This window comes from Phaethon aethereus (genome assembly GCF_964289735.1).
Source record: "Phaethon aethereus genome assembly, chromosome: 5".
Classification (NCBI taxonomy): Eukaryota; Metazoa; Chordata; class Aves; order Phaethontiformes; family Phaethontidae; genus Phaethon; species Phaethon aethereus.
In genome coordinates this window covers 63,082,659-63,095,649 of record NC_138579.1, presented here as the reverse complement: position 1 = coordinate 63,095,649, position 12,991 = coordinate 63,082,659, and the positions used below count along the sequence as shown (strand labels likewise).

The 12,991-nt window shown below is 41.0% G+C and overlaps 1 protein-coding gene across 1 annotated transcript in view; it reads right to left on the bottom strand.

Annotated features, from left to right (window-relative positions):
• CSTF3 (cleavage stimulation factor subunit 3) overlaps positions 1-12,991 on the bottom strand; it is a gene marked incomplete at its 3' end in the record, with an annotated part of 51,688 nt that overhangs the window by 9,270 nt on the left and 29,427 nt on the right. Inside the window, exons 4-12 of the mRNA XM_082000353.1 lie at positions 7,136-7,168; positions 6,652-6,749; positions 5,137-5,203; positions 5,005-5,039; positions 4,771-4,897; positions 2,004-2,081; positions 1,639-1,801; positions 1,021-1,130; positions 505-621 (exon numbers count right to left, since the gene is read on the bottom strand). Coding sequence (XP_081856479.1) covers positions 505-621; positions 1,021-1,130; positions 1,639-1,801; positions 2,004-2,081; positions 4,771-4,897; positions 5,005-5,039; positions 5,137-5,203; positions 6,652-6,749; positions 7,136-7,168 — 828 coding nt within the window. The remainder of the gene's footprint in view (positions 1-504; positions 622-1,020; positions 1,131-1,638; positions 1,802-2,003; positions 2,082-4,770; positions 4,898-5,004; positions 5,040-5,136; positions 5,204-6,651; positions 6,750-7,135; positions 7,169-12,991) is intronic.

The window sequence follows — 12,991 nt, the reverse complement described above, 5'->3', positions numbered from 1 at the left end:
CTGGTTCATGTGCAAGACCAGTCGCTGTCGGGGCATTACGCATTACGGAGGCTGTGCAATGTGGTCATAGCCTGGGTAAAGAGATTTCTCAAGAAAGCTGCAGGGTGCCTCCCATCTTCCCTCACAGCCACACAAATACAAACACTAAACCCCCAAGAATAGGATAGGAAAGGTGTTCTTCATCCTCGTTTTAAAAGTCAAGAAGCGGATCCTCCAGTAAATGTAAATGTATCAGCCTGTCACTTTCATAGTAATTTGAAAAATACCGTACTCAATATTTCTGTGGAAAGACAGTAGATTTTCAAAAATTTTCTAACTCACATTATGGGCTTTTCCCCTCCATTTTGTCAGTTCAGTCTCAGAAACACTGAATGAGGTTAAGGCTGGAAGAATCAGTGAATCAATTCTATAGAATTCTGTGTATTCAGTATGTTCAAATAAATTACATTATTGATGAGAGATGTCTTTGGGTTTTGATGTCAGTACATCACTATTTTTGCTCACCTCTTCATAATCTGCATATGCAAAATAAAGAAGCATATTCTTCTTTAATAAAGTGCTGATCGCTCTTTCATAAATATTAGCAGCCTCATCACTGAAAAGTTTAGCATTGTTCATGTCCTGTTATAAAATAAGTATAATATAATTGTTCAGCATCTGTGACAATGAAGGCCAATCTATGGAATATCTTCTCTGTGTGAAAAGTCCCAGTGAACTTCCATGCAGTGCTCCAATAAAGAGACAATCATCTCCCCAGTACTTAGGCAATCACAAAATCAGGCCAAACCCCTCCCCGACCTAAAACTGGCCAACACTGAAATAGTTTTTCATAATTCTTATCTCAAATACAAATATTTTTATTTCTTAAAATAGTCCCAATTTTAAAATTCTGAACATGACACAACTTATGGTGCTAAATATTTTTCACACACCCCTCCTTGGTTCTAAGTATTTGAGGAAAAACGAACAGTACACCACGTCAAATGAAATAAGAAAGAAAACCGACGGCAATCTGCTTACCCCTTTTTCAGCTAGCAGTTTACTAGATTGCTCGAGGTACTGTGCAGCTTCATACCAGATATCTGGGTGATGTCCCAGAACCAAAAGGCATTGCTCATAGGCAAACATAACTAGGGGGGGAAATGTAAGAAATACTCCTTGCATATTATTGCAGAAATGGAAGTATGAAATACAAAAACCAGCAAATAAATCAGACAATACTGACACTAATTGGCTTTGAATACAATAATCACAACTGCAGTTCTTTTATATTGCTGGGAACCTTATGAATCATAACCAGCAGCTAAAACCCGACTCTTCCATAGAGGGAGCAGCAGAATTCATTCAAGAACATCAGCCATAGCACCAGGCTGTGATCCACCGTTTCCTGACCTCCAGTCAAAGTTCAGTGGTGCACGACTATAGCACCGTCCCTCCAAATCCGGGTATTACTTTCAGCTTGGCTTGAGCAAAAACTAAATAGCAGTTTAGAAAAACCACCCACACAAGTCACAAAACTTGATCAACTTCTGCTCCAGCATGATCCCTGAACACTAAATCACATTGTTACTCGTGCTGGAGATCATTAATGGAGCTAAAAAATACTATTCTACATGTCCTAGCGCAACATCTAATTACCTCTTTTTGTTATGAGAGTTTGATCTTCTGTACGTAGAGGATTGCTCTTTTCCCACTGGATGTATTTCTTCCACATGTCTACCTGCTGAGCCTCTTGGGGGGTATTTTGCGGGGGGACAGAGGGAGCATTGCGGTCCAGACCTTTCATCACTGTCTCATATTCCTGAAACAGAAGCAATGTTTTGAACAGCAGATTTCGACACATTAAAGACTTATTTCAGGTTATGCTTTATAAAACTGATACAAATATTTTAGCATACCAACCTTATTAGTCTAACACACACTTTCCTTTGAAAATAAGAACCAAGTTTAATGCTAGTTTGTAGAATTAAATAGAACAAAGAGAAGTCAACATAAGTTTGTACCTTTGCTACACGTCGTGCATTCATATAATCTCTACTCCTGTCTTCAATCATCTTCTTAGCTAAGTGAATATTGATGCCCTGGAGAAGGATGAAAAAAAGGAGAAGGATGAATGTGCAATTTCTCTTCAGAAATACCGAATCTCTATATTTCATAGAGAAAAGAGCTTGAAAGAGGATGCAAAGGTAAGCAAGAAGGACAAAGTTATTTTAAAATACTGATCTCAAAGTACTGCATTTCTTCTAATAAACATATGGGCATGAACTTATTTATCAGAGAATAAACTCACTACTAAAAAAATAAACTGACCTGAAGCACCTCAGTATATTTTTAATCACTTAGAACTTTCAAAAATACAGTGAACTTTACATAAACCTGCTGGGGGAGAAAGTGGAAAGAATGTATTTGCGATTTACATTTTTCATTTTAAATCCTGGTCAGTGCCTGGTCAGAGTCACAGCTCCCTGCCTTGCCTGCTGTTCACCAGGTGAAGACTGAGACGGCATATGAGCAATTCTGTTTTCTTGGACAAGTGATAACAGAGATTGACCTCAAAGCTCTGCCTTCTCCTCTGTTCCGAAAGTAACTGACAGCTTTTAAACGAGGTTATATTCAACACACACCCTGCCCTACACATACCTTTGTCAGCTGAGAGAGACCTGAGACCTGTCACTGCAGAGAGTGACACCGCTCCAGGACGGCACGCAGGCGCAGAGGGCCCTGCCGTGCTGCTGAGCAAGAGCAGCGGGGGCTTTGGGGCAGCCGGGCCCCCAGGCACAACCCACCCCTCAACACCAGCCACACAGGCCTGCTCCCGGGCTCCCAGGCATGAACGAAATCTCAAAGAACCGCTCCTATGGCGAGGTAACAACCGCCCTTTTGTTCACGCCTGTGTCAGGCTGGAGTTTGCTGGCGTGGCTTGCCAGGACTTTGGAGGAAGGTGAGCGCAGCTTCTCGGTCCTATTCCACCCGAGCTGGGTATGGCCGCCGTACAGAAGCAAGGTGCCGCCTGGACTCTCGCAGAGCGCTGTCTGGGATAGCTGTCGGGGCCAGTTAGCATACGAAACCAGCAATGCCCCGTTCAACGCAGGAGCGGGCTGAGGACGCAGCAATGCTCTCCCGGGATGCGCTCCCAGCCTGGTGAGGTGCAGCCGCGCGGCTTTGTGAGCCAAAGATTGTCACCTCTCTGTCTCACTAAGGGCGTTACCACTTTTGACCATTTGTTCAATTAAAGATACTGGTGACCAACAGGCTGATACTGCTACCTGCTGGCTACCAACTGAGCTAAAGGGAAGCTTCAGGGTATTTAATTGCAGCAAATAGCCAGTAACCTTTCCTACCAAGACCTGCACATGATCTCTGTGCTGTTGGGCTACTGATGTGGGGAATCGGTTCCCCCTCGAAGAGCCCTGCTGTTGAGGAGCCTTTCCCTCCCTGCGCCAGGACACCTGCATGCAGCAGCCCTTTCCCTCGAGGCCAGCCTAGCCAGAACAGGACGCGTCCATGTCCGAGCAGAGCGCCGGCCCGCAGCTTCCAGCAACTCTGAACAGGTACTGGTTTGTGTTACAGGTGTCAGCCAGAGCTGTCGCAACTAGCAGAGGATACAGAACGAATGTAGGACAGGTTTCAGCTGTCATCTTGACAGTGCCCCTACGTATTAATGAAAGTAGTAGGAACCATCAGCGGCAGCCTTCATTTGCTACGTGGGAGGGGGAGAGGGAGGTTTACAGGGAAATTGTTCTGGGGATTTGCCTACACAGGAGAAGGCATGCTGCTGGGTATCTTCCCTGGTGATCAGCAGGCTATCTGTGGCATCCCTGAGCACCGACGGGGTGATGAGCCCTTGTAGTACACGCTCGTGGCTGCGGATGCCAGGAGGTACTCCCACTGGCTAAGCACAGCGGCCCTATGACCTACGTCAGGTCACCAGTCCTACAACTTGCATAATTAGCAACAAGGAAAGAGAAATTGTCTCTTCGTTCCTGCTCAGTGCACAGCTGACCCGCAGCACGCCGGCGCCTGCAACCCCGGGCGCAATATGCAGGAGGGAGAGTGACGTCCCAATATCCCCGCGTGACGGTGCTGAGCACGAGGGCATCTACCCTCAGTTCTGCGTTCTCACCTCTGCTGACGGGGATAGGCTAACAAGCCATTACCAAACTGTGTTTACAAATACACTATAAAGGTGCAGCTGCAAATTAGCGTGCAAGGTCAACAAGCTGAGGTTATGCTTGCTGAAGACAGTGTGGTAGCAGACTCACCTGAATTGATGCTGTAATGGCTTCAGGTGAAGGATGGTGAGGAACACTTTGTGTACTTGAGACCATATAACTTAATACCATGAAGGAAGTACAAGCTATCACAGCTGAATGCCATTTTAGCCTGTTCAACTATAACTGAAAGGAGGGGAGTGCCTCCTTGGGGAAGGAAGCCCTCATTGCCAGCTGATCTGCTCTAGCTTCCATTAAATACATTCTTCGTCACTGATACCAGTGCTTTCTAATTCACCAGCAATTCTACTGGGCCAACTGGGAAATGGGACAGTTAAACGTATCCTATAGAAAGTCTTTAAAATAAGAAATAAAGATCATCCAGGTACCTGTACAGTTTTGCCACAGGTCTTGGTACATAACACACGCAAAACGTGTTTATACTGCCGGTCGTCTCTTTTACACAGTTATTTAGTGGATATAGTTTGGGCACCATACTTAATCATACTTTTTTTTTTTTTTTTTAAATGTCACAAACAATTTTCATGTTCTTGATTACCTCTTCGTATTTGTTATAATCTCTCCAGAGCTGTTCTATGTTTATCATTGGATTCACGCAACCGCGCTGGTAAACCCTACGGACAGCTGTTATCCTCTGGTTTTCTGCATAAGATCCTACCGCTTCTCTAAATAGTGGGGAGAGAGATTAACGTCAGCTATTACAGATCATAACTGGTACGAACATCAACATTACATGAACTGAGCTTAAAAAAAATTCTTTTAAGGTACTTACACGCCCTTCAAAAAATTGATGTAATCCACCCAGATCTATGTGAGAAAAAATATTACATATAATGAAACCACTGTTTAGTTGTACTTCTGATAAAGTAAGAAATAAAATGGTTTTTTGATTAAAAAAACATACCTGGTATGACATGATTTCCATGCCAATCTTATCCAGAGCAAAATCATATGCCTGAGCCATTTTTTCTCTGAGGAAAAAAACAAACCACAAAAACCATAGAGCAAGTCTTTAGTATTTAAAAAATTCTTTATTTAAGGAGTATTCTTTTGTGCAGCAAATTCTAAACGAACATTGAGGTATGAAAAGTATCATTTAACAGCTGAGAGTAAAAATTGGCATTTGGATACCCTTAAATTCTGCATTTAGGGTTCTGTTTATTTTTTAAGAAAATTATTTAAATCACTGGTGGCAATCTAGCACACTAACAGTTCCTGAGACACCCCCCCTCCCCTTAAGTAAGTGGAAATCCACATGTACTATGTGCACTGGAAGTTGAGAAGACAGAAAACAACGGCTGTCTAACATCTTCTTAGCTGACAGATGTACCCGTGGCCCCAGAATTCCCCAAACCTTGTTGTAATTCTCCAGGAACACCAAAAGGTTCCTAGGGCAATTAGGAGTACCTCCCCTGTGTGGAAATGGGCCAAAATTTTTTAAATGATTTCTTATCTCCCCCAAATTCAAAGTATTTTCTCCCCAAATGTAAAAAGTTCACAGATTATTTCCTTGGTCAAGTTTCAATTAAAACAGCTTTTTCCCCCACTTTTCTCCCAGTTTACTGCACTCAAACATTTTTCTTTTAGTACCTTACTACCTCCTTGACCATATTAGCAGGAAAAATAGAGGAAAGTTAAATTAGATAAAAAGATTGGGGGGGGGGGGGAGGAGGGCACTGGTGCTTTAAAAAATTGTTTCAAAACAATCTCGTAAAAATACATTTTTAAAATATGCTTTTTTTCTGTTAATGCATTAGTTATCTTGCCAGTTATAATACAAAGAAATTATGGTGGGCTGGGAAAGAAACAGTTTATTGACGCTGAGAGGTACTGATATTTTCTGAAATTTCAAGCAAGAAGAAAAAGCATTAAGCTCAGCCTGGAGGATTATAAACAAACAAAATGTAGTAAATGAAAAGGGATGAAGATTAATGCATCCCAAAACGATACCCTGATTTTTATGCCTTCCGAAACTTTCTCTGATTACTGAGCTATTTACTACGGCTAGTCAAATATAGTACCTCAGCTGGAATTGATGCTGAATTTTCTGGAGACTAAGCAGGGCACTAAGGGGGAGGACAGCAAAAGGTCCCTCCTGAGGAAGAATTGCGTTTCGGACTGGCTCAAGCACCAATCTCACCTGCAGGGAACGGCACCGACAGGCCAGCTACTCCCCTGCTCTTGTCCCACCTCATTATATGGATCCAGACTAAGGAAGCAATTTTACCCAGCAAGCTCAATTAACAAAACATCAAAGAAAATGTTTTCTAAATGCAGATTATATACTATCCCCCCGACACTCTCCCAGAAGATCCCCAGGCAGGTTTGCCACCCAGGTTTCTCCCCACCCGCTAGTCAAAAATCAAGAAGAGATTCACGGTAAAACTAGTACAATTCAGAGCAACTCTTGTTAACTTACTTGTAACTAGGTAGCTTCCCCTTGGTTTCTCGTACATAGGAAAGGTAACATTTCCATAAATCAATGTGTAAAACCTTCATAAGGCATCGCTGAAATAACTGTTTAATACATCAAGAAGACGTGATCAGGATTCCAGATACAGAAATTAGGTTTCTACTTTTAAAGCTATACAGTACGATTTAAAATAATCTTTGTAATTATGATTGAGAGTTGTAAGAAAGAAGTTAAACTACTCTTCCTTTTGACTAAAGCGTCTTCGTGCTGTGCAAGGGAACTGGAAAGAATTAAGCAGAGAAATTCCTCTGTGCACTTCATTGATTAACAGCTCGGTAGGAACAGCAAATCAAGTTTAGTGATACTTCTTATCTCTGTTTTTAAACAGTGCATTCAATGATAGCTATAGTTCTTTTCAGTCTGCTTTAGCCTAATCACAAGATACTTGTTCTTGCTATAGACATATATTACATATATTGATAGCACTCACCTTTTCCACTTTGTCATAATTTTTTGCTTTTATCTATAGGGAAGCAGAAAAAAACAAATCACTTAAGAAACTATTTTAGAATAGTAGGAATATATTCTTCATACAGTACTATAGCATTCCAGTTTGTACTTCGGCCGCCTAAACTAATTATATTGTAACACCACATAACGTTGCAAAAATATAATTACACATAAAAAATTAATGTACTTTGCTTAGCTTTTTCAAACTTAGCATTTTTTTATTTGCGTTTTGGGTTTTCTTTTTGGTGTTGTTTTGTTTTGGTTTTTTTAATTTTTCACTTCCACTAGGGACAAAATTTAGGTATCAGTAGGTGAAGTTGCTTTCCTGTATTCCGGTTTGGACACCTAAACTTAGACACTTATTTTAAGGTACCCTGTTGCCACTTTGGTACCAAAGACTCTAGATCAGGATTTAGTAAATTAAGGGCAAAATACCATGCTTACAAAACTAATAGGCTAATAAATGCATTATATTTTAATATTTATTTCTCAAAGTACACTTTGCTGTAATATGCCAATGCTGAATAAGGGAATACTCATCCACGGAGAACTTGGTTTTTGACAGGTGCCCCCAGCCCTGGTGCTTCCTTCCAGGAGGGACCAAACCACACTCACATCATGGCACTCGTTTCATTCGGACAGCACGCACACCACGAGGGTAGAGAGTGAAGCCTAGTCTCGAAGTAACAGGTTGCCTTCAGCTAGGACGCAGAAAAGTACGAGGCGGACGAAGAGGGCAGACTGGCACCCTTCATTTATTTATTAGCTCCAGTTACATTAACGAACTGGGCGATAGAGCAGAGACACTCCCTGAAGAAACAAGGAAGATCTACAGTGCCTCTAGGAGATGCTTATCTGCGTTGAACTGAAGAGCCTTTAATGAAAACAGGATTTGTTGTGCTGTATTGCATTTTTTTGAAGCATCAAAACTCCCTTTTAAATCTCATCGCTCGTTTATTTAGGGGATTCACAACTTTTATTTTGGTGTGAAACAGAAGAGCCACAGGAGCAGCTCTGACAGCCTTTCCTTCTCCCCAAGGAGCACGGCAGTAGGCAGTAAACAGCACCCTGTATCATTTTTTTATCAAACTCATTCTAAAGCACAAGAGAATTTTTAGTGGAAGCATTAGGAAAACACTGTCTCATCTGCAGGAAGCCTAAAATAAATAGTATGTCCTGTGCTGCACTGTGCACTGCCTTTCCTGTCTGCCGTTTCCCAAGTTTCTACACTCCTGCAAAACCCCGGCCTCCCAAGGCCCTTAAACACAGGGGTCCCATAGAGGATCCCCATTTCTCTCACTCCTGAACAAGATCAGTTAAAAATGAGAGGATTGAAACAAGTTTTACAGAAAAACTTTAATGGCGCACTAGCAGACCAGACCCTTGTGTCTGTACCGCTTTCGAATGGAGCAGCATCCTGCCCTGACCGAAATGATTTAAAAAAATCCGGGTTTGCAGGAAGTTAAGCCTAGTTACATCTTGCACACACGATTTTCACAAAGTCTTTCTACAAACTATTCACTTCAGAGATAGCTGAGCAGAGAAATGACTGATTACAGGAATAACATTGCTCTGAAGTAACACTTAACTAGAACAAATCAGGAGGCTGCATGTCCGTGCGACGAAGAACAAGCACCTCTAACCTCCGCTGCAAGACACGCAGACCCCACACCCCCTCAGGTACGGGGACCTATCCTACTGCCACCTTCTCACAGCTTTTTGTGAGAAGAGCACAGTCTTTCAACCTTTGAAAAGCACTTAGAATAACTGTAGGGTTGTTCAGACAGAAGTCTTTTGCGGACACAAATCAAGGAGTCTGATCCTGCCCTTTTTCTAGTTGAAAGAAAATAACTTATATTTCAAATTCACTCCCCACCATAAAGTTCAAAAAAGAAACCTGCCATTTTTACTTCACCCTTTTTTGACAGTAAGAGTAACTTTCAGGTTTCTCAACACCTCTTAGGACAAAAAGGATTCAACTCTCACCAAAGAGCAAGAGCTCTCAGCCTGCGCCTCCCACCCCCTGCAAACTCCTTTTATCCTTGGTCACCAAGTGGAAAAGAAAACTGAATCTTGCTTTGCATGTCTAGCACAGAGCACAGCTGCCTGCATGTTTTTTCCCTTGTACTTACTCAAGTAAAATCTTCAATAAGATGAGTAGAAACTTTTTCTTAAAAAAAAAAAAGAGTGAATCCCCAGGAGATAGTGTAAATAATTTTTTCGTGAAAATTAAATAAAATTAATCCATGGCCTTGCCACTGACAAAAGGCATCACTTTGTTCATGCTATTCATGAACAAGACCAAAAATAATTTTTAAAAGCTCAGAATGAAAAGCTCTAAGCAGGCAGGGCAAAAATCAGTATGCCTTCCAGGTTTAGCCACGTAAAAAATGTTTTGCACATCTGCCTTGAGTTACTACGCCAAAGAGAATTCCTAGACGTGGCTGATAGTGCTGGGAATGCTGTCTGCCTGCTTAGCACATCTCCCTGCCCCTTGCCACCCAAAAGCACAATGACAACTATTACTCCGCAGAAGTCACCCAGACTGACCGCAGTAATTGTATATGGCATCAAGTGCACAGTAATCCCACTGAATTGTTTACTAGAGCAGTTTTATTAGCATGTGGCACCAACTGTCACCAAGCAACATCAAAAAGATGGAGCACAAGGCGTACTCGTCAATTAGACAACAATGCACCTCCAATAACCAAAGACCTTGAAAAATAAACTATTTTGCTATGAAAAAAAAAGCTATATTCTTTATTTGCATGTGTTACAACTCAAAGAACAAAATATTTTCTACATGAATTATCGGATATATGAAAAGCTGCTGTCCACATCTGAACTTCAAGTCAGTGTTGACATATTTGTTAAATCCACACAGGTCATTTGATATTGATATCTGAAAATTCAGAAATTTTGGCACCGATGAAGTTAGGAGGCTGGAGATTGGCAGGATTTGTTAAAAATGAAGGAAAAGAAAAAGCAATATTGGCCAATGCTTACTAGGTCTCTCTCACTGGAGAGTTTTTACCAAGCCTCCAGAGCCAAAGGGAAGAGCAGCTATTTCTCCTGCAGGAATTTGCATTTCTTGGCTCACCACTCCCAAGGAAACATCCCGGCAGCCCTGGCGCAAGGACACCGCAGGGATGGGGAAAGCCCATCACCAGAGAGGGCACACGCTGCCTCCAGAACCCCCTGTAACACGTTTCTGTTACATTTCTTGTTTTTCCTAGTACAGACACACAACAGGCAGGGATTAGACATGGACAAGCATTAAAGGACTGACATTAGTACTGGATTTTTGTCCTTAAAGACAAACATAACAAAGTGAACTACAGATCTTTACAACAGATTATCTTTCAATTTCTAACGCTGCCTATATTCCTATTCCAATTGCTTTAATTCAAGAGGCGGGCGTTACTCTCACAGAGGCTAACATATAGGAGTGTCTCCACCATGAATCCACCACCTACAGAATGAGCTGAGGCATATTGTCATTCTAAGGTAAAATTGGTGTATATGAGTATCTCCTCTCCATCCTCGAAGACGATACAAAATCACCTAGTCTGACCAGCTATACTTGGATGCTCCTGTAGTAAAGCACATCTGACCTTGCTTTCCTCTGCCTGTGACAATGAGAAATTCCACCTGTTTTGCAGAAAGAGTAACTTTAAATTTGATGCTCCAATAGGAAGTTTAAGTCACTACTGTATCAGCTTTGTACAAGATGAATTTATAATAAGAGGGTCAAATTTCTTCCCAGAATACACAATGTGCTTCCCAATAATGAGCTTCACAAACATTCAAGGGCAAAATTTAATCCATAAATTACACTGCACATCACCCTTTTTAATAGGCTTATTAAAACATATATATATAATTTATGATTATGCAAAGCAAGTGATTCTATTCATCTAGAGCCTTAAGACTACTTGTAGTTGTCTGGAAATGTACAACACAAACCTGAAAGGTTTGCTTGTTTTATTTTAACCTTTTCAGTGTTTCTTGATTTTGACCAAGCTCCTAAGGAAGCAAGGTCAGCACATGGTACTTAAGGATCTGCATGGCTTTTTCTGCCATGACTCTCATTTCCTCCTTCTCAGCCTCATCGCTCTCTATATCCCAATTCCCTCTCCTTTTTTAACGGTTTTTCCTTCCACGGAAAAAAAGTAATTTCTCAAGCATAAAATCTAACGTTCCCTTATCCACTGCCTCCAGCTCTTCCCTTGGTGAGGTAGATCCTCTTGCCCCCTCCACTCCACACTGCCCCTGCACTTCTCCCCAACGTTTTTTGGAACTTTTTTGGAAGAGGGACCTGACGAGAAACCCTGTGTGCCACTGGCAGACTGCACCAGCTGATGTGGGGCAGGCTGGGAGAGGAGAAAACACCACAGCAGCACCAGCGTTAACTTTCCGAGGATTTAGTTCATAGTGACTGGTATTTTTAGAACTATTTCCTAAAATCTGGTGTCATTATAAATACTACCATGTATGCAACATCTTTATTTTGTTTTTAAAACCCACATATACAACATATGTTTTAGGGTACAAAATTACAAACAGAGCATACATGTATGTATTTGGACATACTGCTTTTGTTTATTAACTGAAGGGAGCTCACTGTTAAAGACCTATATTCATTCACACAGCTAGTTGACTAGGTATCAGGTAATTAAAAAGTTAACATTTGCAAAATAAAAATCAGACTATACAAAATTTATCATCACTAAATCCATTTGCCTTTTTTTTTCCTATCATGATTGTTAGGGTAAAATAATCAACTACCCACGGTCAAATCAGGTGGGCTATGATTTGGGTCTCTACTAGTATTGAACTGGAGGTGTAATAAAACACATTCACATTTCTGTACCTGTTTCCAAAATATAGGCTAGGGCTGGCTGGAGAGATGTTCACACTTTATTTGCAGAATAAATACTGCTTGGACCATTGGAGTTCAAACTTCTCAGACTGCCTCAAAGAAATGCAATCTTTGAAAGGAGGAAGGGAGTGCAACATGCTAATTCATTCTTCAGCACATTCAGCCTTTTGCTATTTGCTGAGGCTTCCAGCCAGTGACTAATTGTGTGAGTACTTAACACGACAAACTCGTTTTCCTACGGGTCAAATAACAGCAATCACCTTTGCAAATAGCAAACCAAGCTTTCCTCAAATACATGAAATGCAGGTGAAATGCAGGACTGACATTGCACTCCCATGTGGTCATTAAGCCAAGGAGGCTGGATGAGAACTGCCTAGATCACTGCATGTAAAACAGCCTATGTATGCTGAACAAAGCACATTTTTAATTCATGCAAGATATTCCAAGGCTTAACCACTGAAATCCTTTCTTTAAAAACATTAGCATATAATTGCAGATGTAATTTCTGTAATATATAACGTTACTACAGCTTGTACCAGATAAGGATTGAATGATTCGCTATTTCTGCAGTCTTCATTCAGAGTTTTAATATTCCTTATGAAAATATAGCTTTATCTCAGTATTAGTAAAGAGTGCAAGGAAGAGATATAGTACACCAAGTATGGGAAAACTAATTTTCTCAAAATGTAATAAGATGACATTCTAAGTATTTTCATTCAGTATGGTGTAATTTTTCACCTGGTTATGTGTCTCAATTTCAAAGTCTGCCATACAATGGGATTTGAAAAGTTCCTTAACACTATTCTAAATGAAATGCCTCCAACTACTATTACATGTATTATTTCTAGAGCTTCCACAATTATGGCATTACATCAAAATTTAAAAATCACGTTGTTTGCACTAGATATATCATTACTTGGAAAACAGTCTCCTTACAGGATATGGTCACAGCTG